Here is a 19,265-nt window from a genome sequence, read left to right on the forward strand (position 1 = left end):
ATGGGAAAGAGGCAAGTGGCCAGAGGGAACATCAAGAACATCTCAGGGCCCTGAGATGATCCTGGCAGGTTTCTTAGCGGGAGAAAGAAAGGACCAGTGGACTAGAGCCTAGTGGGTGCAGGAAGGAGTTGTAGGAGGTGAAACCGCTGGGGTGCGAGGGGACCAGGTGGCAGAGGGTCTTCTAGCCCTTGCTGAAATAATGGAATATAATTCTAATTCCAGTGGGAAGCCACTGAAGAATTCTATGCAGGAAAATGATTATTGAAAAAAATATCACAAATTGAAGTGTGTCATGTAAGAACAAATGTTATGTTAAAGCTCATTAGGATAAATACCCTGTCGCTCGGATCTTTTAAATGGAAAATGAGATTGGCATTTTCACTCAAACAGATATTTCCATTTAAACTTAACCACTCATGAGTAATGCTTCAAATAAATTAAATGACCCACATCAAAGAGTGTCATTAGCAGTTTTAATTTAAAAATTTTTTAAATTAAAGATAGTTTGCATTAGTTTACAGCAGCAGTTGGTTCTTTGCTCTTCTCAATTGTTTGTAGTGAGAGATGTTACTCTTATTATCTGAATGAAAATAGATTCAGGTGACATTTTAGGTCATGGTTGTCGTTGATTCCAGATATATTCATACTCAAAACTCTCATCAAGGCTAGCATCTGTTGGAGGGAAAATCACCCCTGTTTTTGGTTATATGCTCACTATTTCCTCACTTCGTTTTGTTATTACTGCATTATTATACTTAAAATATAAAGCTGCCTTCTTTTTTCATCAAAATGTTACCACAGTAGGATTTCATTTCTACATGGTCACAGCTTGCTGCCTTTTGCTAGCAGCTGAATATCCTCAGAACGGCATGGTCCCTTAAATATTGAGTGAAAATAGCTTTGGACAGGCTTTCTTTTCCACTCTGGTCCTGTCCAAGATGGCAAGACATCCTGGTATACGGCAACAGTGGAAGAGTAACTAGGGCATGGAGGTGTCCGACTCCTTGGCACCAACTGCCAAGTTCACGTGTCATCTCTGCTTATACCATGTCTTATATCTTCTCAGTCTTCTTCATCTGGTACAGGTAAAGCTGAGATAAATTTGGAGGCTATAAAATTCTCTAATAACTGTGTTTTGTAAAAGTAGGTGATAAGTAGATGATTTCCACTTACGTTTTAATTCTGGAGATTTCTATCGTAATCTTTAAGCATCTCGGAAGTTGTCTTGCTGACCATGCCAGCTAGTAGTATAAATTGCTTTCTTTTCTTTCCAGGAAATGTTTCCAGACTGCACACTTTTACTTAGAGGACAGTACATCCCCTCGAGTAATATCCACACCTCCAACACCTATCTTTCCAATTTCAGGTAATAGCTTAAAGTGTGACCCTGAGTAGCTGGTAGACGTTAAATGAAAAGTGTGATGTTGGAAGGTTTTTCCTTATTGGAGTACTTTGCAAATGGCTATAATGTAGATTAGTAAATGTTTGTGTTGCCCAAAATAGTATGTATCAGGCATTCAGGTTTATAACTTGTTCTTGTTAATTTTGAACATTCTTGGGACTTCCCTGGTGGCACAGTGGTTAAGAATCCACCTGCCAATGCAGGGGACACGGGTTCGAGCCCTGGTCCAAGAAGATCCCACATGCCGCAGAGCAGCTAAGCCCGTGCGCCACAACTGCTGAGCCTGCGCTCTAGAGCCCGTGAGCCACAACTACTGAGCCCACGTGCCTAGAGCCCATGCTCCACAACAAGAGAAGCCACCACAATGAGAAGTCCACGCACCGCAATGAAGAGTAGCCCCCGCTCGCCGCAACTAGAGAAAGCCCGTGCACAGCAACGAAGACCTAACGCAGCCAATAAATAAATTATTTAATTAATTTTTTAAAGTAATTAATGAAAAAATGTTTTGAACAGTCTTAACCATACAGGTAATGTGGCAAAATAATTTATAGTTGTTCAGATGTTATATGTTAAAGAACATAAATATTTATAGCAATAAAATATCAGTAAGGAATAATGCTGACTTTCAGTCATTTGCATTCCTTTAATGGAAACCTAAACAACAAAAGTCAGACTAAATCATTGCAGTAAGGATGGACAGGACAAAAACCACAAAAATAAGGATAAAGTTTAGTTCCCTTCTGATTATCTGAGTGTATGTGAGAAAAGGTTTCTTAACTACATTATGGGAAAAAAAAGAAATTTTAAAATGGTGAGGGTAGAAGAAAAACATGAGCACAAAGAATGTGTGGTTGCCGGAAATACTTTAAGTAAAAATGTCAGTTGTATCCCTGGGAAAACATCAACTGTTTTATCAGAACTTACCTAGTTAACAATATTCAAAAATTAACCAGGGTCATTTTAAGACCCTTACTGACCCTAGAGTTCACACTGTAACTAAGGTCACAGACACTTACTGAATTAACATTTTATAACATTTCAGAATGAAAAGTGGTAACAATTAAAAAAAAAAAGTTTTCTAGAAATGTGCGAATTAAGGAAGCAGAACTGGAGGACAGACGACAAGACAAGGACACGGAGAGTCACCAAACCAGGGAAAGCAAATGGAGACATTCCACTCTACATCTTTGTACAGAAGCCTCTTTTTAAATTGTCTGAGATGCCATATGTTATTGCTCGAGGCTCAAATTCTACATGAAGTTATCTTCTGAAGTCTCATGATTTAAAAAACAAAAATAAAGAAGAGAAGCATTTTCCTTGTAATTTGCAACGGGCATAGGAATAAGAAGTGTTTTGCTCTTTTACCTCTTTTGTCAACTCTATCAACTCTGTGTCTTTAACCACCACTGTTTTGTTTTTCTAGTTTATATTAAACTTCTTTCTATTTCTTTTAGTATAGCACAATTTCTCATTAACATATTTAGAATTTTGAGACCACTTGCTCTTGGCTATCTGTTGTGTTTAGTGCCCTTCACTTTCAAACATACCTCTTCTACATATCCTGTCAGCATGGGTATGCAAATTAACTATACCATTATCCAAAGTCCAACACAGTTTATTATTAACAATAAATAAAATAATCCAAAATCAGGTTGTCCAGGAAATCCAGAATCCCCTGTTCTGCTTCTTAGAAGAATGGTGATCAAGGGCATATCCTCCTTTTACTTGCAGACCAATTCGTAAAAGAATTACCAAAAGACATGATGGCAAATGAGAAGTAGTCAGTTTGCTTGTGGAAAGAGGTTAGCTGTGCAGGATAATACCTGTGGTTTTGACGAAGCTTTACTAGGAGAACTAACGATTTAGATGTGACAAGTTATTTCTGTTTTCTTGTCTAATTATAAAAGCTACTTCTAGGCAAGATCCTTCTGTAGGTGTGAAGGTGGAATTACACCTTTGTCTAGTGTTTCTTAAGGTTAACTCGCTAATTCAATTTTAGCATTCAGGTATACTCATCTAAAAGAGAACAGATGGATTCTAATTTTTTTTAAATCAACAAATTCTTGGTAACTGAAGCTTAAAAATATTAAATGGCCTAGATGCTGAACATCTGTTGATGTAAATAACTGGTTCTAGTGAAATGTGTTTGATGTTTCCTTGTCAGAGGAAGGAAATTGTGAAATTGCACACTGTGAACTAGTAATATGTTTAATCTAAGAAAGTCTTTCCAGGAAAAAAAAAAGAAAAAAACAGAACCAGGTAAAATAATTTGGCCCCTTCACAATTAATTAACAGATCCAATGACTTTGTTTACATAGCATATTTTTAAGTTAGAACTCTTGAAATTTTACAGATTAAAAGTCCCAAAGGTTTTTGACATTATCCTTAATGAATAGTCTGCACATAAATGTTTTCTATTATTTATAGAAAGAAGGAAAAAAATGTTTTCAAATGTAAACATCTGACTATTTATCGGAGAGGCATTAAACTATACAATTTTATAAAACTGAAATTTCACGATATATTATGTTTAGTCCAGGGTAAAATTGAAAATATATTATTTCTGCATTTTTTCCCCAGAATTTGCAGGCAACTCCCACTCATGTTAAAGAAAGTTATCCATAAAGAGATGCAGTCCATTGATAAGAAGTGAGGCTGTGGTATTATTTGTAACTTAACATTGAAAATTAAGTTTCTCTTTAGAGTATGAAAGGAAAAGAGATTCCTGAACAAATCAGAATTCTAAAATGCAGGTTATGATCGAAAGTAAGTATAGAGAAAATTGGTAATTGTTGCTGAATATTTCTTTGAACATAGATTCCGTCAGGATTATAGGAATAAGTGAACTTTGAAGTTGTTTTAGAAGAAGGCTCTTTATAAATCTCTATAAATGAGAGGCACATTTATTTCTGTTGAATTATCCTTTCCAACCTGATTTTTTTTATTCACTTAGATGATGTTGGAGCAATTCCAGTAAAGCACTTTCCAAAGCATGTTGCAGACTTACATGCAAGTAGTGGGTTTACTGAAGAATTTGAGGTATGATTTTAATATGTCTATTTTAAATAATATGGAAAATAGTAAATTTTTTAAATTCAGCAATAGGCTATTTCTTGACATTGAAACCATTTTCACTTCTAGCAAGATTATTAGTTCCATAATCAATTATGTGTTTAGGATATGTGTTATGGTTATCATACAATTTAGAAAATTAGTTTTCCATTTTAAAATTCAAGTTGTAAAAGTGGAAAAAACACAAACATGGTTAATTCTCTCCCATAAAATCAGAACTCTAGTGTTCTTTTTTAAATCTGAATTAGTAACAGATCCCTTTTAATTTCCTAAATTATATAAATTATAGTAAACTAGTAAATTTCATAATTTTCAGCCAAAATACATACAAGTTCTTCATTGTAAGGATTACAACAGTGTAAATGCAGAAGCACTTATTATACAAGGCCTAATAAATATTGTACAAGGTAAAACCCCATCTTCTCAAAAAAATATGCATTTCTGAAAAAACATTTGAATTTCACAATCAGTGAAAAATTTTCTAGTATTATTCTGTAAAATACTCTTAGATGGTAGGGGCAGAGAAATTTACTGCAAATTTATCGTGGCCCACGGAACTGTCAGTTAAAGAGCCTTTTCAAAATAGGGTGCCATAAACCAGCAGTTAGAAATAATAACCACAAAACATAAAGTTACTCTTACTGAGCACTCCCTCATATGCGGGTCATTGTACTAGATGCCTCTACATTCTACCTTCATCCAACTCTGGAAGTTATTTGTTTTTATTTCTATTCATATTGCTGATGAAATCAACTTCCATGGAAGTTAATTAACACCTAATAAATAGCAGGGTTGGGATTCAAACTTAACACTCATGTCCTTTCCATTCTAGACATCGAGGGATCCCCGCCCCCTCCCCAGCCTCTCCCCTTTAGGAAGCATCACATTGCTTTTCTGCCTCCTTACCTCAGCCCCGAGTGCTCAGTTGACCTCCCTCTTTGAAGCCCTTTGAGGTCTGATCCTGATCAGAGGATACACCACCGTCCCTAATATACGCAGAAACTGCTTCCCACGAATCAGATCAACAAGAACGTATTTACGGAAGGAAAATGCCAGAGATTAGAAAACTTTAAGAAACCAAAGGAAAGAGAAATGAAATATATGTTTTCACTAAATTAAAAACAGTAGAAATCAGCTAATTTAATCTTAAAAGAAGTCTAAGTCATAGCTACATTGAATAAGAAAGCAGTGTGAAGTGACTACTAAGTAAAGTGGAATAATATGAAGAATTCTATTTTTAAAACATCAAATTATTTTTTCCTACCATACTAGAGGTTACTGGATGGTGCAGTATTAACTTGTAGAAACTATCAGGCATCCAACAAACAAAATCACATTTGCAAAAGGGAGAATATGCTAAGGATGTGTCTAATCTTCCAGATGTTAAAAGCCATAAGGAGGGGATTCCCTGGTGGCACAGTGGTTAAGAATCCGCCTGCCAACGCAGGGGACATGGGTTCGAGCCCTGGTCCAGGAGGATCCCACATGCTGTGGAGCAACTAAGCCCGTGCGCCACAGCTACTGAGCCTGCGCTCTAGAGCCCATGAGCCACAACTACTGAAGTGTGCGTGCCTAGAGGCTGTGCTCTGCAACAAGAGAAGCCACTGCAATGAGAAGCCCACACGAAGAGTAGCCCCCGCTCGCGGCAACTAGAGAAAGCCCGCATGCAGCAACAAAGACCCAACGCAGCCAAAAATAAATAACTTAAAAAAAGAAAAAAAAAGCCATAAGGAAAAATAGACAGTTTATTGTAAAAGTTGCTGATAAGCATATATACAAAGGCAGATTCACAGTTTTCACAACTATAAAATCATTTTGAATATTATTAAGCAGTTCATAATGATTAAATTAATAAAATAACCTCACATTTTTACTCAAAAAGTATTTTCTTAATTCCATTGCTTTAACTCACAGTCTGATTAAAGAAAACTTTTCATTAACTTAGTAATTAGCTTAATAACTAATAATGCTACACCTCTTCAGTGGTTCATATATTAAATTGTTTTTAAATCTAGAGTCAGAATGACTTGCTCCAGAAGAGGCCTTAAAAGCTTGTTTAGTGAAAGGCTGAGCCATTTTGCTGATGAATCAGATTTATATTTAAGTTATATACTTTCTCAAAAATTATAAAGCTTTCATGTTATTATCTTAATATGTACTAAATAATTGTAAATTCCAAACTAATATATTTAGATAGAAGACATCCCTGGGAAGGATTTTAATTCATTTTAAAAGAGAAATGGCCAAAATAATTTTTCTCTATCCATTGAAGTTTTATTTTAATTAAAAAGAGGTCTACTAATTAAATATGTAGAAAGTAGTACTATCTAAATTTTGTTTCAAAAGACATAGTATATATGATAAAAACAAATTTCAGGAGACTTCTAATGTTTTGACAGCTCTACAGACCACCTAATAGGAAACTGTTTACTCTTTAAAATGACTCAAAATAAACAAACAAAAAAATGTACTACTAATTCAGTTTTAAATAGTTCTATCATGATCAAATACAATTATATTTGAATATTAGTAAATCTGACTAGTATGTTAAAATGTGTCATCAAGTATGTGGTTTTTCTCATCAGCATTTTTAAAATTCATCATATAATTATACCACTGTCCCCTTTTAAAAGTGTTATTTTTTTCCTTTTACATAATGTTAAGGGTTCAAGCTGTTAGAAGTTTTGATTTGCATGCAACTGTTTGAAACATTCTGTTTTGTTAGTATTTGACAAATGTATTTATTGCATGATCATGGTTTTCCATTGTAAACCTAATATGAACACTTTCTTTTCTCATTTGTCGTGTGCTGTGGAATTTGATTTCTTTACTTTTTTGGCATTCATTCCCTCATTAGACACTGAAAGAGTTTTACCAGGTAAGGCATTATTTCACTGCATTTTCTTTTAGCCAAGAAATAGTTGTAACATATAAAAAAAATTTTTTTTGGATAGATTGTTTTGTTTGTTTTGTCTTCCGTAGTCTATTTTAAGGCACTTTGTTTGAAAGAATGTGTGTTAAAACGTTACACGTACAATTTCTTTACAGGAGGTGCAGAGCTGTACTGTTGATTTAGGTATCACAGCAGACAGCTCCAATCACCCTGACAATAAGCACAAGAACCGATACATAAATATTGTTGCCTGTAAGTATATCCTTCACTCAACTCTGACTTGTTATCATTGTCATTGTGGTGCTTTTAGTTCAATGTCCAGAAGTCGTCTGACAGCAGACCTCGGTGTAGCTGTTTCAGGACCTTTCTATCAGGGGATGAGACTTGCGTTAGATAATACAGAGTGTTTTACCACTCCAGTTTAAATACATTCTGCAATTAATGACATCTGTTTCTTTTGAGCAAAATCAACTCATATTTTAATCCAGTCCTTTCTTCAGACCCCATGGCCTGTAAATCTGTTCTTATGGTTTTCTGTCATTATTTATATTCCATAGTCCTGTTTTCACTGGAGATCCCCCTACTTGATGTGAATTTACTAATGAAATGGGATTTTCTTTAGACTCTATTTTTTCCTTTCTACCCTTTTCCCTCCTCTCTTGCCATTCTCCCCTGGGGTCTGATAAAGGGTTAATTGGATTCATCCTTTTTATTTCTTCTCTCGCTTTACTACCTTAGCTGACCTCTCTTTTTCTCCTCCATGAGCAGCTTTCTGGCTCTTTTCTTTAGGACAAGTTTACCTATTTTTTTGTATGAAATTAGCATGTTTCTTCCATCTTCTTGCAGCACCTCTTATTTACATCTGTTCCCTTTTATTTTCCTCTATAGCCCCCTCCATTTCTTGAAATCCATCTTCATTCTTCCCCAAAACTTCAGCTTAAATCCTTTCTTATATATTCAGTGGGCCTATCCTAGATTCAGGTGAACAGGGTATTACCAGCTTGGTTATTTAAATTCTGGTTCCATTCTAGTTTCTGGAATGGGAATTTTTACGATCACAGTTCTAAGTAGTTTGCATGGATGCTGTCTTTTTTTCCCACAAGGTTTACACCAGTCTTTCCATTTTTGATAGAAAGTTCTGCTTCATGTTTGTCTTTCTCAACAGAAGCAGCTATCCTGCTGCACATAAAAACTCAATTGCTTCTTGGACAGGGTGAAGTGGTTGTTAGACCATTCTCTCTACAAGCTAAATAGAAAATACCCACCAGCTAATTAAGAAGCCGATAGAGATTAACATTTGTTGAACACCTACTATGTGCCTGGCACTGTGAATTCGTCATTTCATTCCATCCCTGAAATAACCTGGCAAGATAGAGGTAATAACAGTCCTACTTTGAGATGAAGAAAAGCAACCCGGAAAACTTACCCAGTAATACCCTTCTGAAAATCTGAAAACCAAAATGCAAAAGTAGCCTGCCATCCAAACCCATCTTTCCATGGCCACACATCTATTTCTGCCTACATTTCCGGCATCTTTGTGAGCTGCTAATGTCAACAAAGTATTATTATCCCAGAATGTCTCTTTAACTTGTCATAGTTTGGTCTGTATTCATTTCTTCATCCTTGAAAAAAAAAATAGTCTGCCCAGTGAAATCACCAAGTGTCCTTCTAGTGACACTTTCCTTTCTTATTATGCAGTTCCTCCAACTATAGTTTCTCTGTAGAACTGAATTTAATCCCAAATGCCTCATTTCAACACATTTAATTATGACCGTGCACCATGTATAAGTTACCACGGTTTTCATCCCCTCTTCACTGACAGTACAGGATCCGTGTCCTCCGTTCTTGGGCAGTCGTTGCCCTGCCTCCCTTTGCAATAGTTCCTCTTTGAGGTCTTCCTTTGAAAGAGCTGTTTGCTCTAACCATTCACGGTAACTTTCTAGACCCCTTCTGCTTCCTTCTCTACTTCTTGCGCCATCAGCCTCCTGTTCAGAGCATGCGTGCTGCCATCCTTCCTGAGCTTTCTGACACCCCCGTCACTCTTCTCTCCTCTTCACTGGCTCTGCAGTGTTCACAGCCCCAGTATCCACCTTTAGAAACCCATCTACAATGCCAACTTCAAGATTCAACCTCTATGAAAATGTTTATTTTCATCCCAAACCAATACAGTTTCTGTCTTCGTGTCCCTCTAGGACTCTGCACCTCTCTCTTGACACCGGAACATTCCTCTCTGTGTATAGGTCCATTCTCACCCTCCACACTGGAAACCTTGAAAGAGGATTTTGTTGTATTTATCTTTATTTTTGTCATCTCTGTATCCTCCAAAAGCTGACTAAAGTAAATGATGTTTGCACTGATTTTAATTGTATTTGATAAATTATTATGTAAATATAAATGAACTTTATGCTGAAAAGCAGTTCGTGCTATAGTGAAATATTTTCTTTTTTTTATTACAGATGATCATAGCAGGGTTAAGCTTGCACAACTTGCTGAAAAGGATGGCAAACTGACTGATTACATCAATGCCAATTATGTTGATGTAAGCGTGTTTCAACTGAAATTTTATGAAACTTATATGTTAAACTATGAATTTATTATACCATGGTATTGGACATAGAATAGTAATAAGTATTAAATGAAAGATAATAAAAAATACAAATTAGTAGTAAGAGATCCCGTAGCTAAAGGTTTTCAGATTGAATGGCATTCAAGCTATTGTACTTGGTTTATCTCCTGGGTGAGAGAGGGAATGCAGGCTGAGAAATTACATTCAAGGTAGGATGTATATATTCTGATAGTTTTATAGCTCCTTAAATAAGAGGGGTAGGATCAGTGCTTATTTGGAATGTCCCATAGCTCCTAGCACATTACTATGTAGGTAGCAGCTGATAGATAAATTTTGACTGAAAAATTCTCAGGGTAGTACTGGCTAAAAGGCAAACACATGATTTCCAAACCAGTTACCAGCCTTTATAATCTTGAGCGCTTCTCAGATACCCAGCTTTGTGAAACTTACTGGAGATCTCCAGGGACTGTAGACCACTGACTAACTTACTGGTTTTTTTCCTGTGGTCAATTGAATGCCAGTGGAACTCAGTTATTTTCCTGACGCTGACCTTGCAGTCTAGCTGCCTTCAGGTTTATGCTGTTTGGAACAATTCATTCAAAGAAGTGAGTACCAAATATAAGTATACAGTAGGTTTGTTGTAGGCAGCCACTTCAGGCTACCATAGCAGGAAGTGTGTATGTCAGATTGAATATGAGCTTTGGAGTTAGAACTGGTTTTGAATCCCAGCTCTGCCACTGGCTAACTGTGAAAGCTTGGAAAGCCACTTAACTCCTCTGAGCTTCAGTTTCCTATCTCCAAATCAGGGATGATGCTTCCATTTTGCATATCAATTAAGGATTAGGGTTAATGTTTGTAAACTATCTTGGCCAACAGTGAGTAATAAGTGAAGGATAGCTATTAATGATTAGCATTGCTCAGTGCCACCAAGGAGAGGGCAAGAAGAAAACACCAAAGTTTTCCTGACTATTATAGACAACTGAGCCCTAATGCCTCAAACATATTTCAAAGCAGCACAATTAAGCACCAAATGTTAAGCATAGTAAACAGACTTGGATTAAATGCACCTAGACCAGAGGTGCAGAGAATAGTGGTTGTGTCAGTGCAAAAAGAACTCTTTTTTTTACAAAAATTATAACTAAAGAAGAGTTGCTGTCTTTGCTAGTACTAGTAAGTTTCTCTAGCTTTGAAAGTTTTTTTTTTTTATGGTTTTCTTTTATAGCAAAAATCTCCTGATCTTAGAAACTGAACAGATAAAAATGGCATACAAATTTGTCGGTAAGAAACATTTGTCATTTGTTTCTTCAGGGCTACAACAGACCAAAAGCTTACATTGCTGCCCAAGGCCCACTGAAATCTACAGCTGAAGATTTCTGGAGAATGATATGGGAGCACAATGTGGAAGTTATTGTCATGATAACAAACCTTGTGGAGAAAGGAAGGGTATGAAGGTCATCTATTATGCCATCCCCGAGATAGTGATTAGAAATGCTTTAAGTTGCTTTTGATAGAGTCAGCATTAGGAAGCAGCAAAAGTCAGGGAAGCTAATCAGGATTCCTTTCAAGTATGACAGCTTAAGGGAAACTGTTAAAGGTCAAAAAGTTTCACTGTAACTCAAGCTACCTGCTATTTAAATGCATTCTTCATTCCGTAAGACAGAGCAAATGAGGTTCATTGAAAAGCGATGCAGAGTGAAGTAGATTTTAATTCATGGGAGCTGGATTCTAGTCCTGGCTTTATAGCGACTCAGTACATCTGACCTCACTTTCCTCATCTGAAAGGGGGGAGTTTGAATCTGATCATCTCAAGTCCCTTTCAGCCCTGTAATTCTCTCTCTGCTCTCCTCTACAACAAATCTGCAATCCCTTAGAACAGAAAGAACACGTTTAGAAGAATGAGGGAGTCATGGTATCAAACCTTTACTGATTTCAGGGATGACCTACACTAAGCATTTGAAATATGAAAAGAGCATCTTGACTTTCTCTTTTGCAGAGAAAATGTGACCAGTACTGGCCTGCTGATGGGAATGAAGAGTATGGGAACTTTCTGGTCACTCAAAAGAGTGTTCAAATGCTTGCATATTACACTGTGAGGACTTTTACTCTAAGAAACACAAAGATCAAAAAGGTGAGTCCACAAATGATGGCTATCATCAACTGAGTAATACATCTCGATCCTTTTTTAAGAAAACAGGTGGTATAACCGAAACAGGGTAAAAATACAAATAATTAAAGGCATTAGGAGTTCTTATCACAGGGCTTCCCTGGTGGCGCAGTGGTTGGGAGTCCGCCTGCCGAAGCAGGGGACACGGGTTCGTGCCCCGGTCTGGGAAGATCCCACATGCCGCGGAGCGGCTGGGCCCGTGAGCCATGGCCGCTGAGCCTGCGCCTCCGGAGCCTGTGCTCCAAAAAAAAAAGAGTTCTTATCACAGCTACACCTCAATCCCAAAAGTTTCTTCCAAGTCTCCTAATGCCAGATGTGGCTTTAGCACCATATTGGTCATGGTGCCAATGGTTGCAGTGATACAGGAACAAAAGTCCCTGCCCCATGTGATAACTACACATCCAACTGAAAACAGTGGAGACTGAAAAGGGGGAGGAAAAGAAAAAGAGCAAGTTATAAGTCAGGGTTCCTTAGAAAAGCATATATCTGTATGTAGATATATATGTATGTGTATATATATATATATATATATATATATATATATATATATATATATATTTAAAGAGAGAGAGAGAGAGGGTGTTTTAAGAATTGACTCCAGGCTGGAAATTCAGGCAAGATTTCTACGTTGCAGTCTTTAGGAGAATACCTTCTTCTTCAGGAAACCTCAGTCTTTGCTCTTAAGGCCTTCAACTGACATTATGGAGCATAATCCACCTTACTGGAAGTCTTACTGATTTAAATGTCAGTCACATCTAAAAAATACCTTGGGGGCTTCCCTGGTGGTGCAGTGGTTGAGAGTCCACCTGCCGATGCAGGGGACACGGGTTCGTGCCCCGGTCTGGGAGGATCCCACATGCTGCGGAGCGGCTGGGCCCGTGAGCCATGGCCGCTGAGCCTGCGCGTCCAGAGCCTGTGCTCCACAGCGGGAGAGGCCACAACAGTGAGAGGCCCGCATACCACAAAAAAAAAAATACCTTGACAGTAACATCTGGTGTGACAGGTGTTTGACCAAACTACTGGCTACCATAGCCTAGCCAAGTTGACACATAAAATTAACCATCACAAATGACAGTGTACTTTTTTAGCTTCGTTATGAACCACCAACATCGAGCTATGAATCCTGCGTTGATGTTTAAGGACCCCGTGTGTGCATGTTCCTATAATTAGCTGATTAGCTGTCTGGTCTCTTCCAGGGTTCCCAGAAAGGAAGACCCAGTGGGCGCGTGGTCACCCAGTACCACTACACTCAGTGGCCTGACATGGGAGTGCCAGAGTACTCGCTGCCCGTACTGACCTTTGTGAGAAAGGCATCCCATGTGAAGCGCCATGCAGTAGGGCCTGTTGTTGTCCACTGCAGGTGAGTCTCAGCGCCAGGTTTCCAAACCCATAGAATTGCTGCTGCTAACAAAAAGGGAATCAGTGGAACAAAGGTTTTGCCAAAGTGGGAATGATTTCACAAACTGAGGGGCATGAAACGTTGGTTACTGGGAAGTGAGTATGCCAGACTCAGAATTGGATTGCTGAATATTTCAAAGCAGCAGGTATTTCTATGATGTATAATATTCTACTTGATTGGTTAATTGGATTTCAGCTTATTAACTGTGTGAAGCAGGCAGAACAACGTTTTGTCATTAAACAAGCATTTATTACAACATAATATCGTGGGATAAAAATGCTTAAGACACAACCCCTGTTCCTAGGAGTTAATAGTCTATTGTAGACTTAATATGCCAGGTTTACATTAGAAAAACCAAAGTGCACAAAGTATGGGGAATTTAGCAAAATATTTTAAGTTGTTTTTAGGCAGTTTGGGGTCAAAACCCCATTTCTGATTTTCCTGAATTCTGTCTAATATATCCTATTGAATGTGTAATCAATTCATTGTTGCCCAGGTACTTTAATTTCCAAGACTGGGTGAGTGAATAGACATAATGATATTTCAGAGAAAGAGAAAAATGTGTTAGAGGCTTTTTAATACTTTTCAGTTAAAACAAAAATAGCAGTTACTGTTTACTGCGTGCTGACTTCTGTGCCAAGCTTTATGACCACAAAAGTCAAATGCATTTCTAGCGGAGTATTTTTGTCAAAGCAGCGTCTGCGTTTTTACAGAAACAACTGTGTTCCTTTGATATGCAGAGTATCTCACACATTCTGATTACCTATCTCAGGAGTTATCCTCAAAGTTTGAGAGACCTATCTTGAGTTTTTTATCTGTGAGCCTGACGATAAGCTGAGGGAAACAGGAAGATGCAGGAAAAATAGCTGTGAAGGTCAGGGATTGTTTCCCAGCGAATGGAAAAGGCCCAGAGCCTTGTGCAGAGCGGGTGCTAATTCTCCACTCTAGTACTTCCTACTCGTCAGAGCATTTGAAAAGAATCCCTGTCTCTGAATTCTGTCCCTCCAGTAGAGGCTTTGAAGAAGTTGTTAGATAATGGCCCTTTAGAAATGACTGAAGTTATTCTTTATTCTTCACCATCTCACTGAAATGATATTTTCAGCTGAAAGCCTTCGCAAACTCTTTTTTTCCATTAATGTGGAAACCTTTACAAACATGTTTACCTGACGATACAGACCCAGAGACCTTGTCTTTTCAGAGTCTGGTGAGGCTGATGCTTTCATTCTTCTCAAATTAAATGTCTATTTGCTCTACTCTGATACATACTATTTCCACTGTATAATGTAGAACGAATAATAACTGTAATTGAAAATAAAAAATCTCCAACACGAATAATCAGATTGCTTTGGAGTTTGACCTGTAAGCAAGAAAGAAAGAAAAGAGAAAACTTTGTTTGTTATTTGAAGCATTGTGCTTAACTCCTAAGCTGCTTACTGTCTTGCTGAATTACTTACTAAGTGGCTCATTTGCTTGGAGAAGGATAATAATTTACAAGACAGCCGGGAGTGACCAATCCTCAAATGTATTTTATGTTGACATTGAAGTCTCTTTCTTTGTGTGCTCTTCAGTGCTGGCGTTGGAAGAACGGGCACATATATCGTGCTAGACAGTATGCTGCAGCAAATTCAACATGAAGGAACCGTCAACATATTCGGCTTTTTAAAACACATTCGTTCACAAAGAAATTACCTGGTGCAAACCGAGGTATGATAAAAAGGATAATTTCCTTTATCTAAGGGTTGGAAGTGTCCCTAAACTGCTGGATAGACCAGAGTTTGTATTACCAGGTGCGTTAGTCCCATGGGGCTCCCTGTAATAAAGTGCTACAAACCAGGTGGCTTAAAACAACAGAAACGTGTTTTCCCCTACTTCTGGAGGATAGAAGTCCAAAATCAAGGGGTCGGCAGGGCCATGCTCCTTCCGAATCCTCTAGGGAAGGATCCTTCCCTGTCTCTGCAAGCTTCTGATAGCCTCATATTTCCCTGGATTTGGCAGCCTAACTGCCTCCTTCTTCACACGGCTGTCTTCCCTCTGTGTCCGTGTCTGTGTCCAAATTTCCCTCTTCTTATAAGGACACCAGTCCCCACCTCATCTTAACTAACTACATCTGCATCGACTCTTTACAAATAAGGTCACATTCTGAGGTCCTGGAAGGTTAGGGTTTCAGCATATCTTCTGCGGGGGCGGGAGGTGTGCACAATTCAAACTATAACACCAGGTACTTGCACATAAGTCATGGATGGACCGGCTAAATTTTGTCTATTTTATGACCAAATGGGGAATATCTTTAAAATGACACTGGTCACAGGCAAGATTCAGAAAAAGAGTAAGTGGATCAGTCAACCCTCATCTCCTCTTGCAGAATCCTGCATGTAATGAATGAATGGATTTATCCTCATATTTAAATAGTATGAAGTATGCTCAAATTATTCCCTTTTTTAAGCCCGGATCATTTACCCATATCTGACACAGGACAAACTCTGCCTACCTGTATTTTATTTTCACTATTTCTAAATAAAAAGGGATTTAAATTGAAAACTATGTATAGCAGCTTGAAAGCAATAAGAAACATATGACTGAGTGGGCTTCCACACCAAACCAACCAAACTTCATTCCATCAAGGAAATGACATGCTAGTCAGATAAGACGAGGGAAGAGTCCCATACATGAAATAGAAGATAACTATTAAAAACTGTATAGATAATTGTACTAAATTATATATGACCGGCTAAAAGGAGAATTGGAATGGGGAGAAGGGGAAGACCCATCAGAAGTAGAGAAGTCCGTGCAAAATGTGGAAGAGGGTCTCAGGTTTGAAGGATGAGCAGAGAGGGCATTGCTTTGCCTCCCCAAATCTTCCAGTGATCTCCTTCCCTAAACGCCAATGCACAAGAAATAAAGAGGTGAGGGAGGGAAAGAGTTGTATTGTTTCTGGATGACCACCTTTTCCTCCATCTGACTTCCTGCCAGGACTAGTAAGCAATCTCTGTGGGTCTTCCCTTCCATTTTGTAAAACACTTTTTTGTCCATCAGTGGAAGATACTACTTTTGTACCTCAACACAGATAAGGAAAACCTGAGGTGATATCCCTGTTTGTCATTGCTTTGCCAGGAACAGTATGTCTTTATTCATGACGCGCTGGTCGAGGCGATACTTAGTAAAGAAACTGAGGTCCCGGACAGCCACATCCACGCCTATGTTAATGGGATCCTCATTCCTGGACCAACAGGCAAAACAAAGCTAGACAAACAATTCAAGGTGAGTTCTCTCGGAAGCCCCTCTCTTGGGTGTCAGCACAGGTTGGAATGTTCCTGCATCTCCTCATTTGAGTGGACAAAGCCATGTGGACAGGCTGAGCGCTCTGTTGGCCCCGTGGCTTTGTTGTGTTCTTTACAACAGGCCACAAAGCCACTTGGCAAATTTCAAGAACCTTAATTTTGAGTAGCGAGAGGGAAAGTTCTCAGAAACCCTAGAAATGCAGACGTGGTCCAGGAAGGGAGGGCACAGAACAGAACAGGAGGAACAGGCAGAACTTCTGACACAGACGGTGTAAGTGCTCTTCTCGCTCTGAGAAAACCAGACCACTTAACCACGAGTGCTGTGGCTCAGGCTGTCTGTGCTGCTCTTTGGAAGAGTCTGTCTCACTTGAAGGCCCCAGACTAGAATAGGCCATCCCACAAGAATAGCTTCTTCAACCCCAGTTTCTCCCACCCACCCTGTCACGAGGAAGTCAGCTAGACAGGGGAGCATGCTTTGTTCAGTGTGCTACCTCTCACAACTTAGCTCTCTGACTTCCAGAAACGAATCAGCAAAGAATTCAGAAAGCAGTTGTTACCAGACCTGCCTGCGGAGATAGGGGGATTTGCAGAGCTGTCATCTTCCAGAGGAATGAAGGCTATGTTATTTTGTTCCCCATTATTTCTATACTAACCTCTTACTTCTCAGGGTTGCTAGAGAAACAGGGCCAATTTCTGAAGAAGGAATGTCTAGGGAGAATTCAGAAGGCCCTGGAAAAACCCAGGAGAGTTAACAAACCTCAAGATTGAAGTTTTTTCTCAACATAGAATATGTAGTCATGAGTTCCCTCTGACTTTTTACCTTCTCGTTCAGTACCTTTTGTGCTTTGGGAGGAGTAAGAGACAGATGAGGGCTGGAAGCTGAACTTAGAACTTGCAGACAGGAAAACATAAATGTTTTATTCAGCCAAGCTTATCTGAGTCATAAAGGAACACTTTAAGGAAGACAAAGTGCACAACAGAGCTTCCAGAAACAGATAATAAATATAAAGCATTAACATGATGTTGCTAGGATGGCTTTTTTCTAAGTTAAAAATATACATCTATTACCCATTTTCTTATTTAAATATGATTCACCCCCTACACAATTAAATTAATAAAAGAATTGATATCGCTTATACTTGAAAATTCAGGATCAAAATGGAAATATCAATTATGAGATCAGAATCTAATTAAAAACAGAGACATTTGACTCTGTTTCCTGTTAACATCCTAACTAGGGAAATTTGGAGGGGGTGTGTGTATACTGTCCTATAAGAAAAGGTATTTATTCAAGTTTACCCTTAGAAAAATGTCCTTGAAATGAATTGCATGTCTATTTATTCAACAAATATTTATCAGAAACCCACCTCAACATTGAAAAGTAAAGAATCAGGACTTCCCTGGTGGAGCAGTGGTTAAGAACCTGCCTGCCAATGCAGGGGACACAGGTTCGAGCCCTGGTCTGGGAAGATCCCAAATGCCATGGAGCAACTAAGCCTGTGGGCCACAACTACTGAGCCTGTGCTCTACAGCCCACGAGCCACAACTACTGAGCCCGAGTGCCACAACTACTGAAGCCCATGCGCTTAGAGCCCGTGCTCTGCAACAAGAGAAGCCACCACAGTAAGAAGCCCGTGCACTGGAACAAAGACCCAGTGCAGCCAAAAATAAATAAATAAAAATTTATTAAAAAAAAAAAAGTAAAGAATTGAAAACACTAAAGCAATAGTGAAAAATAAAGAATAGAAATTTGTTGTACTGTATATGACTTTTTATGCAAATATAATAAATTTTATGCAAATATAATAATTAATATTGCAAAACAGACAAATGAACCAGAGGAACCATGTGTGTATGGAAATTGTTATATGACAGATATAACATTACAAATTGGTGAGGAAAGACAGATTAGTCAATGAATGATATTAGGACAATCTCCATGTAAAAACAAGTACGGTTAGGTCCCTACCACACCTCAAACAGTGAAATTATTCAAGATGGATTAAATATCTAAAGATGAAAACAAACTTTTATAACTATTATAGGAAAATATTGGAAAATATCTCTTGAGGACTTCAGGGTAGAGAAGGACTTCTTAAAATGTTACATTACAGAAATCTTAAGGAAAAACTGAATTGGCTGTAAATGTCTGTGTGATTAAAGAGAACAAAGACATTTGCAACTTCCTTAGCAGACTGTAGATTTACAGTTAATAGCCAAAACCCCCTACAAATTAGTACATGAAAATGAAGTAGAAATATGAAAAGGCAATCATCAAAGAAGAAGTAACTAAAATCAACAATTCCACAATAAGTAAGGAAATGCACATCAAAACTGGGATATACTTTTTTCATCTGTTAGCCTGTCAAAAATTAAACACCAGTGACTCCTAATTCTTTATAGAAACCCTCACATGTGTGCACATTAAGAAATATACAAGGGATATTCATTGCTACAAAGTTTGAAATAGCAAAACATTGGAAATAACCCA

The 19,265-nt window shown here is 38.1% G+C and overlaps 1 protein-coding gene across 4 annotated transcripts in view; it reads left to right on the forward strand.

Moving 5' to 3' along the window:
* Window positions 1-19,265, forward strand: part of PTPRZ1 (protein tyrosine phosphatase receptor type Z1) — a 167,082-nt gene that overhangs the window by 138,498 nt on the left and 9,319 nt on the right. For 2 of the 4 annotated variants that reach the window (XM_082633063.1, XM_082633061.1), the window contains exons 14-23: window positions 1,275-1,366; window positions 4,356-4,441; window positions 7,332-7,352; window positions 7,523-7,619; window positions 9,824-9,906; window positions 11,242-11,376; window positions 11,927-12,061; window positions 13,294-13,457; window positions 15,065-15,200; window positions 16,608-16,754. In XM_082633063.1, the coding sequence (XP_082489189.1) occupies window positions 1,275-1,366; window positions 4,356-4,441; window positions 7,332-7,352; window positions 7,523-7,619; window positions 9,824-9,906; window positions 11,242-11,376; window positions 11,927-12,061; window positions 13,294-13,457; window positions 15,065-15,200; window positions 16,608-16,754 (1,096 nt within the window). The remainder of the gene's footprint in view (window positions 1-1,274; window positions 1,367-4,355; window positions 4,442-7,331; window positions 7,353-7,522; window positions 7,620-9,823; window positions 9,907-11,241; window positions 11,377-11,926; window positions 12,062-13,293; window positions 13,458-15,064; window positions 15,201-16,607; window positions 16,755-19,265) is intronic. The other 2 variants (XM_082633064.1, XM_082633062.1) reach the window with 1 other exon arrangement.

This window comes from Mesoplodon mirus, assembly GCF_964341445.2.
Source record: "Mesoplodon mirus genome assembly, chromosome: 9".
NCBI lineage: Eukaryota > Metazoa > Chordata > Mammalia > Artiodactyla > Ziphiidae > Mesoplodon > Mesoplodon mirus.